This window comes from Lithobates pipiens, unplaced genomic scaffold (assembly GCF_037356315.1).
Source record: "Lithobates pipiens isolate NorthernLeopardFrog02 unplaced genomic scaffold, aLitPip1_a1.2 Scaffold_16, whole genome shotgun sequence".
NCBI classification, from domain to species: domain Eukaryota; kingdom Metazoa; phylum Chordata; class Amphibia; order Anura; family Ranidae; genus Lithobates; species Lithobates pipiens.
In genome coordinates, this window is record NW_027507748.1 from 423,570,690 (window position 1) to 423,588,910 (window position 18,221).

An 18,221-nucleotide genomic window follows, 5' to 3' on the forward strand; every position below is an offset into this window, starting at 1 on the left:
AGAACTGAGCGATAGTAATTTGCGGGGAAGCGAAAGTAACGACAGCGACAATTCTGCAACTGAGCAAATTTCTGTGTTTTTGATTTGATTACATTATTGAATACATATTATTATTATTATTATTATTTTTATTATTATTATATTATTTGTTAATATGCTCAGAACATTTTAGAGGTTGATGCCCAAAATGTTTTTTATAACATATCATGGACTATGCAAAATAAATATTATAGTCACTTGACTTACTCTCTTACTGATGTGTGCTTCATTCAAAGTCCCAATTCTGTTCTCCCCTTTTACATATATTTGATTACATTATTGAATACATTTTATTATTATTATTATGATTATATTATTATTTGTTATAATTATTTATAGTTATTTATTATATTATAAGTTAAAATTTTGTGTTTCAAACTTTATCATACCCGGGATGTCTACTAGACTCTTGTTTGGACAGATTAAAGTGAGTTATTCCTAAGAATTACCGGCCTTCAATATAAAATGCCAAATTTCCATGCGAAAAATTGTACTGCTTTCAACATCAAACATCAGACATAATCATACCGCCAGGGAGGTTAAGTTACATTGATATATAAGTCTACTGTTAAAAGCTATTCAAAACCATCTAATAGAACATAACTGGAACACTAAATAAATAACCATACTCCATAAGAATGTGAAGTTGTGAAGCAGCATGTCAGAGATGTTAACACTTGTATCAGAAGTCAGAAGGACATTCACATAACAAGTCTGAACACACTGGAGTTTGATAGATGTCAGATGGTAAACACATCAGGCTCCCTCCAGTGCAAGTGATAAACTCCATCACTACAAGTGTAATTTGCAGAGATAATTTTATTTTTTCATACATATATACATACATTTTTACAGTTCTTTTTCTATTTAACTTCTCAATAGTCAAAGTTGTGCTGTGCCATTCAATTTATTATAGTTTGGGCACTGTTACTGTTGTTTTTTACAGAACATTTTTTATTTAGCAGCCAACAAATGCTGTCAATAATTTTGCAGTTTACTAATCCATCAATATAGTGGCTGCATTAGTTTTAGTTTTTCAGGGTTTTTTCTTTTACTTGGTCATACCATACATCGAGGCCAATTTACTAGAGCTGGAGAGTGCAAAATCTAGTGGACTGGTATGGTAGACAATCAGCTTCTATCAGCTTCTAACATCAGCTTTTTCAATTAATATTTGTAAAAAAAATAAAACTGGAAGCTGATTGTAATTGGTTTCCATGCAGAGATGCACCAGATTTTGCACTCTCCAGTTTCAGTAAATCAACCCCTACCTGTCCTAGTATGTAGTTCACTGAGAATACTCAGGCAGGACTAATAACAATGTTTGAAATTTCAGTGCGGCTGTACTCTCACTAGAGGAAGTTTTAACCCCAATAGATTTCTGGCATGACCAACAGGTATTTTATGCACCTACAGAATGAGTATATCAAAAACTTTCAATTGTATAGACAATATCTTATCATATCTTCAAATAAGAGAACTTTTCTGTTTTTTATTTACTACAGTTACTTATACAGCACCATCAATTTACACAGTACTTCACATATATTATACATTTACATCAGTCCCTGCCCTCAAGGAGCTTACAATCTAAGCTCCACAACTCTCATTCATACACATAGTAAACATATTCCGGCCAATTTAGACAGGAGCCAGTTAACCTACCAGCATGTCTTTGGAGATTTTGCAGGCACAACTTGCTAACTCTGTGCAAGTAGTGCCATGGTTGGGATTCGAACCAACGACCCTAGTGCTACTAACCAAAAGTTAAGACCCCATACACACTATTAGATTTTCTGCAGATTTTTGTCTTAAGATTTACCAAAATCATGTAGCGCAAAGGCCTGCCTGATTGCATACAAATTGAAACTTTTAAGGTTTGACCTCATATTATATGGTTTTGATAAATCTGACAAAAATCTGCAGACAATCTAATAGTAACTAATGGGGCTTTAGTTAAGGCCTAGTTAAGACTTTTACAGGGGTTGATTTACTAAAACTGAAGAGCGCAAAATCTGGTGCAGCTCTGCATGGTGGCCAGGCAGCCTCTAACTTTAGCTCATTCAATTAAGCTTTGACAAAAAAACCTGGAAGCCGATTGGTTTGCACTTGATTTTGCACTCTTCAGTTTTTGTAAATCTACCCCAATGCCTCATGTTCACAGACACTAGACAATTGGTGTGCCATGAGTCATATAATGTGTTGCAGTCTATGTTTGTTTTCAATTTTTGTACTCATAATTGTACTGCTACTGGCAAGTTAAATTCAATAATTGTATTTCATTCTGAATTTGTTTAATGTGCTGTAAGCAGTACAATTATGAGTTCAATAACTAATTAATTGGTGTACACCCAAAGCACGTTCAGCCCCAATGCATGCACTACAGACCTAAGATTAGCCCTAAATCATGGACTTCAGATCATCCCTGTTTCATGCACTTCAGACCTCAGATCATTCCTAATGCACTTCACACTTCAGATTATGCCCCAAAGCATGCAATTTAGAACTCAACTCAACTGCAATGCATGTACTTAAAGTGATACTAAACACATGCTGTTTAATTTACATTATTCCTTCTCTTTAGGTATATGGATGATGGCACTGTATTTATTTTAAAATAATGGTAAATGCCAATTTTTTTTTTAAATAACAAGCATGCCATACTTACCTGCTCTGTGGAGCAGGTGCAATCTTCCTTTTCTGGGGTCCCCCATCAGTGCTCTGTGCTCCTCCCATTGCTGACTGCCCATCATAGCAATCAGCTTGCTATGGGGACACTTGTGCGGACTTGCTCCTGAGCCAGCTGTGTTAGTCCATAGATGCAGGGAGCATGGCTCGGCCCCACCCTCCGCTCTCTCCCCACTAACTGTGCTTGTCAATAGCTTCCGCTGCTGTGTCTGAGCCAGTGAGGATGAATAGAGCCAAGAGAGTCACTGCTCTTGTGTACATCGCTAGATCAAGATTAGGCTCAGGTAATTATAAGGAGGGACTGGGGGGAGGGAGAACAGCACAGAGAACATTTTTTACCTTAATGCAGAGAATATGTTAAAGAGGAAGTGAACACTGATGGCTTTTACTTCCTCATTTTACCCCTGCAAAGTAAAAGCATAATGGGCTAGTATGCATTGAGATGTCCCCGCTGGTGGCCACATCCATCTTCACCCCTCTTCCTTCCAGGGCTGTGGGCTCCAGCTTTGTGACTGGCTGGAGTCGTGTGACATCACTCCCGCGCATGCACGCTGGAGCTGCCAGTCATGGCACGGGCCCTTTATAAATGGCACAATCGTGCCCTTTCTTCAGTGCGCATGTGCTGATGATGTTGATGCAAGCGTATATGGTAAATATCTCCTAAACTGTGCAGATGTAGGAGATATTTCCAGTACCTACAGGTAAGCCTTATTATAGGCTTACCTCTAGGTAAAAGTGTAGTAACTAGTTTTACAACACTTTAAGATAAGAAACCTTCAGCCTTTACACCCACTTTAATAAAAAAAAAACATCTAAGAGACTTTTTTTATAATGGATATCCAGCTGTCATGTGACCCAGCCGTTTTCCAGCCTGTTTGCAGGAAAACATTGTCAGGAGGAGGTTTTAGTCCTCTGTTGATAGTCACATGCAAAAAAGAAAAAAAAAACTGAATTATTCATAAATAACATTAAAAAATGTTTTAAATCATCATACAAATATGTGATTTGAACTCAAATCGTTATTATTTTTGTGTAAAAACGTAGTGTGGGCTAACTAGGAGGAGGTTCTGCCAATAGCCTGTTTTCACGCCTCTCCAGCCTGTGTTTATTGTATGTGCTTAGAATTACAGGGAGGTGAAGCCTCCATAAATCAACACATAATATCCCATTCCCATAGTGTAGAGCTGTTTAGTGGAGGAGGGAGTGAGGGGACTGTGATTTCTCCCTGTATATGTGCCCACATGTGTTATTCTATAGTTATGTGGCCTACACAGATAAGAAAAAGGAGCAAATGAACAGTTTAGAATGGAACTGACACGGGAGATTGCTCTGTAGATGTGGCAACTGCTGGTCTGCACAATCTCAGACACAGACAAGGAGGGAGGGACAGTGAAACAGCAGGATCAACCAGGTTTTTTTGCAGAATACATACAACGAATCCCATAGTGACAAGTACCAACAGCATGTAGTAAAGCATATTCCGATGGTGTGTGAAGATGTGGTTTATTGACACTTCAGATCAGCCCCAGTGAATGCAGTAAAGACCTGAGATCAGTTCTGATGCATGCACTTTTGGCCTCATGCACTCAGGCAGTTTAAGGCATACCAAATAAATTGTGGATGTATTTTGATGTCCACAGCTGCAATGTTAACTGTATGAAGGTATGCGCCATGCTTTCATAAACTTATGGAACACACAAAAGCCCTGCATAAGGTTATGTAACTTGCCTTCAGCACTGAGATTGGACACTGGCAAACAATGGTATTAGGACAGCTGGCACAAGAAGACACGGTACTTGGAATTTGTAGCTCCTGTAAGACTCTCCATGTACCCCCCCCCCCCCCCCTAAATTATCTGGATTTTCTGTCCCAGGGGCTGATTTTCCACTCTGCTTCTCTGTAGCTGGATTTCAGGGCTTGGGACAGAGGCTTATTAAACCTTGTTTATCACTTTATTAAATATTTGAGCTATTGAATGGATCCAAGGTGTGATAGGGACATATAGTTCCTTGAACATAAATCACCCACTAATCCAACTGGGGATTACTGCACCACCCCTATATTCCATCTCTATCTGCTTTATCCAGAAAGTAGTGTGATTGGAACATATTCATGATGAGTCTTTATGAAAAAAACCTGTAGTGGATGAAAAAGAAGGCTGTCATGGCTGGTCTCTACTGAAAAAGCTTGTTTCCTGGCTGTCATGCAGACTCAAAGTCTTTAGTATTTCCTGAGGCACTGACCTGAATCAAGCATAGGGATAAAATATTCTCACTTTACTCTGACTTTGTAATCTGTATGCTGGTTCCGGGTCAGTGACTCTAATGCCACGTACACACGATCAGACTTTCCAGCAGACTTGGTCCGGCGGACCGGAATCTGTCAAACAACTCGATCGTGTGTAGACTCCAGCTGACTTTTTTCCCCAAAAGTCCGACGGACCTAGAAATAAAACATGTTTCAAATCTATGCGATGGACTAAAAATCGGGAAAACCGTTCATCTGTGTGATGGTCCGACGGGCCAGATACAACGCAAGGGCAGCTATTGGCTACTGGCTATTGAACTTCCTTGTTTAGTCCCGTTTACGCCATCACGTTCAAAACTAACAGACTTTTGAATGGACTTAGTCTGGTCATGTGTGGCCAAGTCAGTTTTGTTCAGAAAGTCTGTCAGACCTCTGCCGAAAGTCCCTCGGGAAGACTGTCTGACCCAGTCCATCGAAAAGTCTGGTCGTGTGTACGCAGCATTAAAGTCTTGAAACCTGAAACTGTCAGGGAACTGGCATTCTTATAGAGGAGCTCCAGCCTCCTGTAGAAAAAACAAAATGATTCAGCAGCTACAAATACTAAGGACATATGTCCTATATTAGGACACTTACCTGTGCAGGAATCCAGAGGTGCCTTCACCTTAGCCAATTTTTCAATTGGCTATGGGGTGTTGCCGCCGCCATCTCCACTGAGGGAAACCGGCAGTGAAGCCGTGAATGCGCGAATCATGCTGTGGCTTCTGATTGGGCCAGCTGCAGGGAAGGAGGAGGGGGGGCGAACTTCTGGCTGAGTTTGCCATGGCAAATTCAGCCAGAATTGGGAGTGGGTACCTTGTCAAAACCAAGTACCTACTCCCCCCCAAAAAAAATAACCCCCCCATAGTTCTCTCACTATAGGTCTCCTCAGTTTCTTCCTCCTTTCAAAGTACCCTTCAATAATTATAATTATAACTACTCATTTCTTTCATAATACATTTTTAATATGCCAATATAGGTGCTTTTTTTTTAGACTGGTGTTCTTCAGATACCTTTAACTTCTTGCTTGAAACGTGCAACCCACGTCCTCAAACATTTATCAGCTGTTTTTAGTTTGCTGCATTCCTCTACATATTCTGAAAGCAATTAGCGGTGATTGCGGACCATGATTCCTCTTCTCTCCAGTTCCAATAAGATTGTGCAACGCACCTCTCTGTAAAGCAGGGTTTATCTTTCACCATGTAATTAAATGAATAGTTTAATAATGTTTTGCTTCCTGCTGACCAGCGTATAGCTTTTTTTTTTTTTTTTTTTTTCGATATTAAATGCTGTCTTAATAGGTAAATAGCTTCACAATACTCACAGCATGTTTTCTCAAATGAACAAAAGATATTCCTTTTGCCTGTTGCTTATCGGTTACTGTGGAGGACAAGTGTTTGTCTTTTGGGCTGATTTTGTACATGAGCAGAAACAGAACCTATGTTAGCGTGGGCATTTGGTACAGACCGGCAACTACGCAGTTCATATTCAGGACACTGAAATTATTATAATGAACACTGAATTTCTAAGGCTCGAAAACTAAAATGAGGCTCTTTCCTGACCCCTAGTGGCTAGTTGTGGGTATTGAATTAACCTGATAAAAAAAAATGTTAACACAGACATAATGGAGTGTTTGCTTTGCAGTTATCAGGCACATGAAAAAAGTATAATAAACACAGCTGCATTGATAATATGTTTGTATTGTGCTTTGTGATGTGCGAGTATCATCTTGAATTACAGTTGCCTGCTCATAGTGTTTATATTGCATTTGTCTTTGTGATGTGCATTTGATAGAGCTTTTCAGGGTCAAGGTGTTTGAGACACACTTCACTGTGCAAACACATTTAGGCATAACTGTAGCAGCATGTCTTCCACTGTACGTGTGCCAATGTGCAATGTATTAAATACATACAATGTTAGGGCAGTGTGTCTGCTTAAAGTTAAATGAAGATTAAAAAAAACAAAAACTGAGTATTCCTTTAAAATAAAATATTTTTTTACATAAAAATAGCATAGGTATATGAAATCTGTCCTGATATCAATATACTGTCATCCTTGTTACGGCAGCAATCAGCATACACAGGTGCCAACATGCTGACTGAAGGAGACAAGTGAACAGAGGTGATGATCAGGGTGTTGCCATTACTTTATTGTTCAATCCGGAGGCTATGGGCCTAAAACATAAAATTAAAGTCAGAAAAGTTTTTTTAAGCTTCTGTCTTTTAACATGCATGCCAAGGAAAACTCTTCTGTGGATAAAGCCTCAAAGCCATCCCACACACATGTATTAAGTATTAAACGTCTACTGTGTAGGCATACACAGGATAAGTAGAGGTTTCTTTGTTCTAAACATGCATAATGAATCCCAATTTTGGCACTCTAAAAAAGTTTCTAAACAGAATGACGTATGAACCCGACATTACAGGCTTGTTGATATTTTTCAATTATTTTTCAAATAATACCCATTATTTGTAGCTAACTCATTTTGTAAAGCATAAAAATAACAGACTTAGATCAATAACTATATAATAATACCATAAGGTCAATAACCACATTAACCACTTCCTATCCTGGCCAATTCTGACACTTCGCTCCTACATATAAAAATCATATTTTTTTTTCTAGAAATTCACTCAGAACCCCCAAACATTATAGATGTTTTTTTTTAGCAGAGACCTTAGGGAATAAAATGGCGGCCGTTGCAACTTTTTATGTCACACGGTATTTGTGCAGAGATTTTTCAAATGCATTTTTTTTAACTGTTTCATGAATTAAAAAAAAAACAGGAAAGTTAGTCCAATTTTTTTGTATAATGTGAAAGATGATGCTACGCGGAGTCAATAGATACCTAACATGGCACGCTTTAAAATAGTGCACACTCGTGTAATGACGCCAAACTTTGGAACTTAAAAATCTCCATAGGTGACGCTTTAAACATTTTTACAGGTTACCTGTTTAGAGTTACGGAGGAGGTCTTGGGCTAGAATTGTTACTCCTGGGGTGCACTTTTTTTATTGTTTATTTTATTAGAATTTTTTTATTTTTATACTTTCCCTTTAAAAAAAATATTTTTTGATCACTCAGATCTCATATTTATACTAAATTTTATTTAATAAAAAAATTATTTATTGTACATTTTTTTTTTTTTGACACTGTCCCTTTAAAACATTTTTTGGGTCACTTTTATTCCTATTACAAGGAATGTAAACATCCCTTGTAATAGGAATAGTGCATGACAGGTCCTCTTTATGGTGAGATGTGGGGTCTATAAGACCCCACATCTCTCCTCCAGCCAGCAAAGACCAAGATCAAAAGAAAAATAAATGATCTCGGGCCTTTCTTACCGAGTCCCCACCACTGAGACCTATGCACAGGTTTGCATTGCATTAGGATGCTTCAGATAATGCACGGCAACTAAAAATTCCCCCGAAATGAATAGATAGATAGATAGATAGATAGATAGATAGATAGATAGATAGATAATTATGGCTTGTTTTGAAATAATATTAATATTTAATAACATTCATGTTTATGTCGATTCTTACTAGAAGCCCTGAATTGGTAAGATCAGAAGGCTCTTTCTCCATTGAAGGAAGACACTCCTCTACAGACTCAAATAAAGCCTCCAGTGGTGATGTTTCCCCATATGACAATAACTCACCCATATTGTCTGAACGCTCAGTTACTGCAAGACAAGAAAATAACTCTGAGAAGGTCCTCAAGGCTGCAGAACATCAGACGTTGGTTAGCCATTTACTATCCAAGACAAAAGAAAATGCGCCAGCGCAGTGGTGTTCAAAAGGTATGAATTGCTAGTTATATCTTTAATTTTAACATGAAATTTTAAAATTTTGTAAGAAAGTAGGGTAGGGGAATGAATTAGAATAATCTATATTTTTAAATACTGTATAATGCACATGAAAATGAGCCCAAATTGAGCAATTGTAATATCATATTGTAGATGAGTGAGGAATTTTCATCTTGCCTAAAAGCAAGACTACATTAAAGTAAACTTGTTTAAAATCTGGGCCATTTAAACTGAGCTTAAAATGATACAAAAACACATTAGCAGAGAATTATTTTGGTAAAAAAAAAAAAAAACACATATTAAACGAATCTATAGTTACAGGCATCTGACGTTATATGACAATGTCAACTGTGCTTTACCCTACTATTTGGTTCTTGAATATGGTGGGCCATTTTGCTTACCATAGGGAGGCCCGAGAGTTAAGAAAAGGCATAGCCAGTTCTTGCATGAAAAGTTGAGATTTATGTCTCTGAATCTACTAAAGGTTTTAGCATTCTTTAATGGAGATAACCTCACCTTCACAGTTTTTTCCCTATATGCTTAATTCTTAATGGCCAGGTTTGTAACAGGTTTATTTTAAGAACAAATTAGGACAATCATCATTCTGGTGGGCCACTGACTATTTATTTAAACCAGTGATATTTTTGATCACACTAATTTCATAAATGAAACTAAGAATTGTTGCTCCTTAAAGGGATTACGCCACAGGATAGGGTTTATTTTATATTTATGCAATTTATAGTCTGTGGTGGTTTTCCTGTCTTGTTGAGTCTTTTGCTTTTTCTTTCAAACACCATTGACTGCAACATGTTGAAATTTAGAAATTCACTCAGCAGCATGAAATAATGCACATTTTCTCAATATATGTCTGTTTGTGTAGTGTATCTTTTTTAATTAAAACAACACAGACTCGATGTGGCACAATGTGTAATCTCAGCAGAAACCTGCAGAAATATTGAATACACAGCCCGGTCACACAGATGGCCACTAGAGGGAGACTCAACATATATATGTGTACACAATATAATCATACCATGGTGGTAAAAAAAAGTATATAAAATCTGAGTCTTATCAAAGAGTCTTTTATGTAAATGATACTATGTATCCTCACTGAAAATACTTTATAAATTCCCTTTTTAGTCCATATTTATTTATTAAGGCTTGTTCCATTATGACTGTAAGTTTTTTGAAATATCAGTGGGGCCATATAGAAAATGTTGACATTTGCATTGTACCATGTAGACACATAGGTTGCCATATATATATATATATATATATATATATATATATATATATATATATATATATATATATATATGTGTATATATATATATATATATATATATATATATATATATATATATATATATATATATATATATATATATATATATATATATATATATATGTATATATATATATATATATATATATATATATATATATGTATATATATACATATGCAAGAATTATGCAGATCACTGTACATAGCAATGAACATTTCTGTCTACAGTTGTCCTTTGACAGCAGCATCAAAATACATACTGTTCAGAGTTCGGTGCACCCTAGGGTACCTAAAAATATTAAATTCTGTTGAACTTTAGTGTTCCTCTAGAGGTTAATAGTGGTTTCTTGAGCAATGAGCAAATTCTAGCTCTCAAATAAGTAACCACTGGAACCAATGATCTTTATGGCTATATGTAAGAGGGATATTCTTCCCACTAACCATCTATAAAGGGAACATTCTACCCACTAACTGCTATGCTACTGTACTGTACTGTATTATAGCAATTATTAGCAGGGGCTCCCTGAGACCTGAAAGTTATTTCAAAGGTTCCTCCATGTTCATGGAGGTTAAAAAAGACTGGTTTAAATGCAAAATAAATCATTATTTTAATTGATGATTTACCATTGTTAGTCAAGGTAATAATGACCATCTTTGCTAGAATTTTTTCCTGCCGTAAAGGAACCAGTCTGTCAAAGCTGCTGAGATATACTCATGCCACTAAAGAGATATAAGTGTTGTTTAGTTAAAAGATGAGTGATTCCCTATGTGTGGCTAGGCAATGAGTACAAACAGGGCCGGATTTACTGTTAGACACAGTAGGCATCTGCGTATAGTAGGCCATGGATGTGTCCTGTTTCTCAACCATCTCACATAGTTTAATAATATATTGTCCCAATGCTCTAAACCAGGTCAGCATCAGTAAAACAAGAACATGTTCTGTGTAAGAGATAATATAGTCATAAGTTAGCAAAAGCAGTGCTCTGGGACAAATAAAAAAATAGCATGCCCAGATTTAAGGAGCAAGGTTGTCTCACACCTCGGGGCTGTAATGTGACCAGGAAAGAGCCAAAAGCCAAAAGCAGAGCCTGTCTCAAGGAATATCCTCAGACTGCGAACAGGAGAAGTGTAACTTCAATGAAATCACTTACAGGGTGGTGGGAGGAACACGGATCCAACCTATAGTTGTACAGGGATTGCTATGGCAGAGAAACCGCTGGTGTCAGACCGGAGAGAGCTGCCAGCGGTGTTGTAAAATTCTGGATAGTGGCCACGCAGCAGCATGAGGCTGCAAATTGAGAGCATGAATACTGTGGAGGGGTCTGGAAACTTCTTCCAGGTAGCCGGGAAGTGGGGTTGTTGCAAGGTGACATGTTTCGGAGATGATGTTCTTTCTCACACTTGTAAGTGATTTAATTGTAGTGACACTAGTCCTGATCGTTCTTTGAAGATATTCCTTGAACAGGGCTCTGCTTTTCTATGTAAAAGGGGTGATCCTAGCAGAGGGGAGTTGCTTTGAGTTCCAATGGCCATGTGCCTACAGGCTCCAATGATAGAAATCCGGTCCTGGGTACAGATTTCCTTCTGTCTTCTCTTTCTGCATCACCTCAACTATCCATCTCCTTCTTTCCTTTTTATTAGAACAACTACACATACAGTCTTTCTTTCATATCAACCTTCAACTTTCTCCTCTTGTTTCCTCTTTGGGCCTAACAGCTGACATGCTTCTCTTTGAGGTATATTTTTCCTTGGCTTTTTGTGTTTGTTTGCTTTATTTTTGTGAATGTACAATAAATAATATCATTTTTTTTTTGTTTTAGAATCTCCACAGGAGCACTTCGACATATGGGGTGCATGGCATTCCACACTAAAATCCGCTTGTAAAGACCAAGGAATGACAGGTAGAGTATGCTGTCATTTCCAGGAATAGACAACTTTTGTCTTCAAAACATTATTTATATTTTTATTTATTTGCATTTAAGTCATATTTTGGCCCAACAAAAAATTATCCTAAATAGGCATAGTGAATAGTTATCAAATTTGCCTTTTTTATGCTGGTGACTGCCTCATCTCACTTTCATGACAAGGTTTATCAATCAAGGGGAAACCCTAACCCTAACCCCAACCCCTAACCTTAACCCTAACCATTTATAGAGTTCACTCATTTTAATAATTTATCTGGAATGAACAGACCAGTTTAAGTGTACTGGGCTATACTAACCTTTAATCCAGCCCCCCACAACCTTTGGGGTCAGTAATATACAATGTCGCACTCAGATTGAGGAAGGGGGGGGGGGTTGAGATTTAATCTGTTGGAAGGCAGACCGAAATGCTGTGACCAAACTGTTAGTGAGGACACAGCACTGTAATCTAGCTTTAAACTGGCTAAAAGTGCTCATGCCAGACTTTGTAATAAGATGACACAGTTTGACTTCAAAGTAGGCACGGTTATCTGTGCTTTGCATTGTGTAGGAGAGTTTCATTCTCAGGCTGAATTGTCTATACTTTGCGCAAACATATCACTGTATGTTACCTAAACCTAAGGGAAGCCATAGCTGCCCATTGTTATTGCTGACATCATCTTACCAATTTTCTGGTGCATATACTGCATACCTGCTGTGTTTAGTATTTGCACTGGTATGCATATAATTCAATGTATTATATTGATGATATTATATATATATTATATATATAATATATAATTACATTTTATATATATATATATATATATATATATATATATATATATATATATATATATATATTATTGATTATTATTATTATTATTATTATTATACAGGATGTATATAGTGCCAACAGTTTGCACAGCACTTCACAATATAAAGAGAGACAATACAGTTACAATACATAAAATACACAAAATACAAGAAGTTTGGCAGGGTCCTGCTCATAAGAGCTTACCATCTAATGCCTTTTACATTCCGACAGAAAAAGTCAGATCGGATTATATTGTCGGAAAATAAGATCGTGTGTGGGACTTTTTCTGTCGGAAGTTCCGACAGAAAAAATTTGAGCAGGATCTCAAAATTTCCGACAAAAAAATCCGATCTGACTTTTTCTGATCATTTGTAGAGAATTCCGAATGGACAAAGTGCCACGCATGCTCAGATCAAATTACGAGACCAAAGCTATTGGCTGCTAGCCTCAACGTAGTTCCGTTGTAACGAAATAACGTCATCACGTTCTGAATGATCGGATTTTCCGACAACTTTGTCCGACCGTGTGTATGCAACACCAGTTTAGGACAAAATCTGTCGGAAAAAATCCGACGGATTTTGTTGTCGGAATGTCCGACCGTGTGTACAGGGCATAATAGATTTTTAATAATATATTTTCAAATGTCATAATGCACCAATTTTTTTATTGTATTTTGCTGTCCTTATTGCCGTCCTCTCATTGCATTTATGAATGGCAGTACAAGTTGTATTTGCTGGAAGCAGCACAATTTTATCTTTTCTTTTTATATAAATTTGCTTCAATGTGAATATACCTGAACACACATTTAGGCTTTATGCACATGGATGCTTTTGTGCATCCAATGTAAATTGTGTAATTCCATGCATGGGATAGCTACAGCGTACAGCTGCTCATAGTAATGAATGGCTATACACTAGCTGTATGTCAGCATACACCATGCATGCATAAGCTTTCAAATGGGCATTAATCCCTAAATAAAGTGCTGTGTAAATTGATGGCACTATATGAGTAACTATATTTAAATAAATAAATAAAATACAGCTTTTGTACATTCAGGGCATTCTGTGCATGTTTATACAAGCACAGCATAAACCCGCATACAGCCATTCATTCCTATTTTCCACTATATGCTTCAGCTATCTCTCTTGAATGCTTCAGCTGTCTCTCCTAGGTGCAAACAAACACCCAGGATTTACAACAGATGCTTAAAAGCATCTGATGCCATAAGGCCATAGTTATACGATTTGAGAATATTGAGTTGCAATGTTAGATCCAGGTTGCATTGAATTGGTTAATATGGTTAATAAATGGCAAAGGAGCACTGTTGCTCCTTTATCTTGTGGTACTCACAACCCGTCCCACCTCGAGTGCTAAGCAATCAGAACTAAAAAGGTGAGTTACTTGTTCAGCAACGAGGGCACAGATTGCCAAAGTAAGGGTAAAACAGTAAATTCTCCTTTGTTATATTTTTTATTTTAAAATATAATTAAAGGCAAAACTTTTCTTTTCAGTTTTGGATAGAGTGGAGAGGAATTAAAACATGTCAGTTTTTTTTTTGCTGTCTGTGTCCCCGTTAAGGCGATTCACCCTCTCTATTTGTCCTCTTTACCATTATCGTTATCATGTAAATAAAAGAAAATCCCAAATTTTGGGTTGTCTCCAGAAAAAGTAAGAGAGGGGAAACCTTCCAATAGGGACACTAGTTCTGGTGACCTGGAGGAACCCAAGGAATTCCCTTTATTTGCAAGGATTTCCTTCCACTTCCTGTTTGGCTATGGGGCAGGACTTGAAGAGAAATCTACGCAATGGGACACAAATAGGGTTGCCATCTGTCCGGTATTCACCTGGACAGTCCAGGTTTGTAATCATGTGTTCGGGTTCCAGACCGCCTGAAACCCGGACACATTATTCAGACCAGACTATGGCTTCCCAGCAGGGCTGCTGTCTGCATTTGTGTTAGCTGAGAGTGTATGTTACACTAACTTTCACACTGCCCGAAGCCAGCACTAACAATTACTCCTCCCCCCACACATACATGAGAGGAGAAAGGGCTTGATCTGCTCCTCTTCCTCCCGCCCCTAAACTCTATGTCTGCCCACACTCTAGCTGACTGCCAAGGGGTTAATGAGCTCCCCATACATCCCTGTCTGTGACTGAATTCTCCCCCCCTTCTCTCTCCTGCCCCTGAGTGAGTATACTAAGGTAAATCTGGGTTCTCAGAGCACCCCTAACTTTACACCAGAGGCCACAGTGTACCCCCTTACATCAGAGTCCTCTCCTTACATCAGAGTTCTCAGTATTCCCTCTTAGATCAGGGTTCCCAGAGCATCCCTTATGTTAGAGTCTCCAGAGTTCTTCCTTACAGTGTAAGGAAACTATGCGAGTTCAGAAGTAAAAGGTGAACTCTGTGGACTCTGATGTAAAGGGGGACTCTTGTGATTAACTTCATTTGATTAGAAATGTTATTTAATGGCAAAATATATGTATAGTTCATACTATAAAAAAATATTGCTGTGCGCCGCTAAAGTGTTCGGGTTTTGAAGAAAAGGTGGCAACCCTAGACGCAGATGGCAAATAAAAAACCTGCCAGCAATTATAACTCTCCTTTACTCTATCCAAAATGAAAAGAAAAAAAAAATCTTTAATGTATGAATTAATGTTGTCTCTTTTATTGATCGCGGATACGTTCTCTCCTTTAACTGCTATAACTAAATATATTTCATTTTCCTCATAGGTTCATATGGGAATATCTATGAAAGTAGTTCCTTGCACCAAGGACCGTTTTCTCTTTCCCAGGGTAATCTGGCACAAAACTGGCCTTTGTGTAAAAATTCATCAGCTGAAGTGGACAATGGCAAGCTAAACATACGAAGGACACACACATCAACTACCATTCCAGAGTTTAGACTTCACAATTCAGTGACACGTATTTGCAGTACTCCGCAAACAGATTCAGCTAAACGAAATCTTGAACACAAGACAAGATGTGAGCAACACTTGCCCTCAAATAGTACAGAAGATGTAACGGAGAACAGTGCAAAAGTAACATGCCCTCCACACAGGCCACCTCCTCTGAACTTGCGGCATTCTGACATCAATAGAAATGAAGCAAGGCTCCCTCCACCCTACCCTGGTTCAACAAAACAAGCTGCAACCCAGCCTCACCGATCCCAAGTGTATTCAGCAGAACAACCAGTATTGAGGCCACCAAGGTCTGAAACAGTTGTTGGGGCATCTTTAGGAAGGACTCCATCTAGTGAACAATCTTTTCAGACTAGACACACTTCTCTAAAAAACCCCACCAACAGCCAAAACAGTAAAAACTTGACAGATCCTGATTGGCAGGAGTGGCAGAGAGAAAGATGGCAGATATGGGAACTTCTGTCAGCCGATAACACAGACACCTTACCTGAAACACTAGTATGATGCTTCTGCTATGACATGGACAATTCACTGCCAGAGGACTAAAACAAACGATGGAATAGTTATAAAAAATTGTGATTTTTTTTTTCACATTTTTATCTGACTTCTTTCTTAAAATGAATATTTTGATAATGTTGCCAATTGTCCAAAGCTTTTTTTTTATTATTTGGTTATAGTGTACCTTTCATGGCTTTTTCACAATTCTGGCAATTCCCAACATATTATTTTGTAATATGCCCAACGACCATGACGCAGCTTACAGTGGCAGCTTGGGCTGTGTTGAGCAGTTGGCCTGTTAGGTTAGTAGGGAAACCTTAAATGCTAGTCTGGTCTTGGCTATAAATATTCTCGATTGCCACTGAATAGGGTGACTTGGTGTGTTACAAATATGGTATTTGAAAGGTTCACTCTTATATGGAAGAATATTTCTTTTGAAAGGGTGGAGTGCCATTAAGGTATTTTAACATGTACATTTTGTAATATGTACAGTATGTTATATAATGGATTGTACTTTGTGGGCACATCTAGAAAACTGAATGAACACAACTGCTTTCTATCTGCACTTGGTTCGCCATGATAATCATTTTATCAGTTTTAAAGGGTGCACAGGCTGGTTTATGTGCTTTGAATCAATTTTAATGAATTCAAAAAATGCTAAATCTTTACACATTGGTTCAAAAACTGCCAAAGTATGAAAAATTATGTATACAGTACTCAGTACTGTATATATTGTTGAACAGGCTAATGGAAATCCCATTTCACTAACTGACACTGTACAGAGCAGAAGGTTATTTACTAAATAGGTCTAATTTCAGGCTGAGCCTATATACACCAAAAGGACTCAAGTAGTGAACCTGTATTAAAACTTGGTTATCCCTTTCAGTGCTACACTGCCCTGCTGTGTGACGCATGCTGGTCTGTGGATCGCTGTTGTCATCAAGCACAGTTACAGACACTATATATAATATATATCGATATGCATAGATATATATATATTTATCTTGTGTACTTTCCTGCATTGTTTTCCAACAATAAACTGGAATCACTGTAGACTAGTAGATTTAAGTCATTAAAAATGATATTGCTTTCTATGTCTGGTAATCTATACTGTATGTGTATATATCTATATACATAGCTATATATATATACATATATATATATATATATATATATATATATATATATATATATATATATATGTGTGTGTTTATATACCATATCTATCTATCTATCTATATCTATCTATATATCTATTTATCTATCTATCTATCTATCTATCTATCTATCTATCTATCTATCTATCTATCTATCTATATATGTATATATATATATATATATATATATATATATATATATATATATATATATATATATACATACAGTATAGATTACCAGTAGATAATTGTGTGCTTTTTAGGCTGCATCATATACACAGTAGTATATATTAAAGGGGATACACAATATGCAACAACTATTTCATTTTAAGGCAGCTGTCCCTGATCTACAGATATTGCTGAACTTTGATTGTCTCTTCAATTGCAACAGCTCATAAAAATACCATAAAGTTTAAGGACAACTGAATGCAGACCGATTGGTAATAATGCATCTCTTTGCGTTTTTCTAAGAAGAGTTAAAACGAGAAGCGATCATATTTTTAATGACATTGCATAGATGTGATAGGTACAACAAAACTGTAACTGTTTTATGCATTGTACATAACATGCTATTGTGACAAGGCCTTGTATAAAGAGATCACTTGCAGAATGCATTCTTTCTTTATAAAATCAACAAATGTAATATATTGGGTATTTTTATGTTGTTTTGTCATGTAAATATATATAAAAATTTATATATATATGTCTCTTTGCACATACAGAATAACACAGTATTATGCAGGTACTTTATCATAACATAAAATATTCATAATTAATCATTACTGGTTCAAAGGGATCATGCCATTTGGGTCACTACAATTTG

General features: G+C 37.1%; 1 protein-coding gene across 2 annotated transcripts in view; it reads left to right on the forward strand.

The window, feature by feature from the left end:
• The window catches only part of ARHGAP6 (Rho GTPase activating protein 6), a 368,137-nt gene extending 350,758 nt beyond the window's left edge, over nt 1–17,379 (forward strand). The window contains exons 11-13 of one of the 2 annotated variants that reach the window (XM_077482552.1): nt 8,559–8,812; nt 11,924–12,004; nt 15,556–17,378. In XM_077482552.1, the coding sequence (XP_077338678.1) occupies nt 8,559–8,812; nt 11,924–12,004; nt 15,556–16,247 (1,027 nt within the window). In that variant the 3' untranslated portion in view covers nt 16,248–17,378. Of the gene's footprint in view, nt 1–8,558; nt 8,813–11,923; nt 12,005–15,555 lie in introns of both variants that reach the window. The other variant, XM_077482553.1, reaches the window with a different exon arrangement.
• The last annotated feature ends 842 nt before the right edge of the window (nt 17,380–18,221 follow it).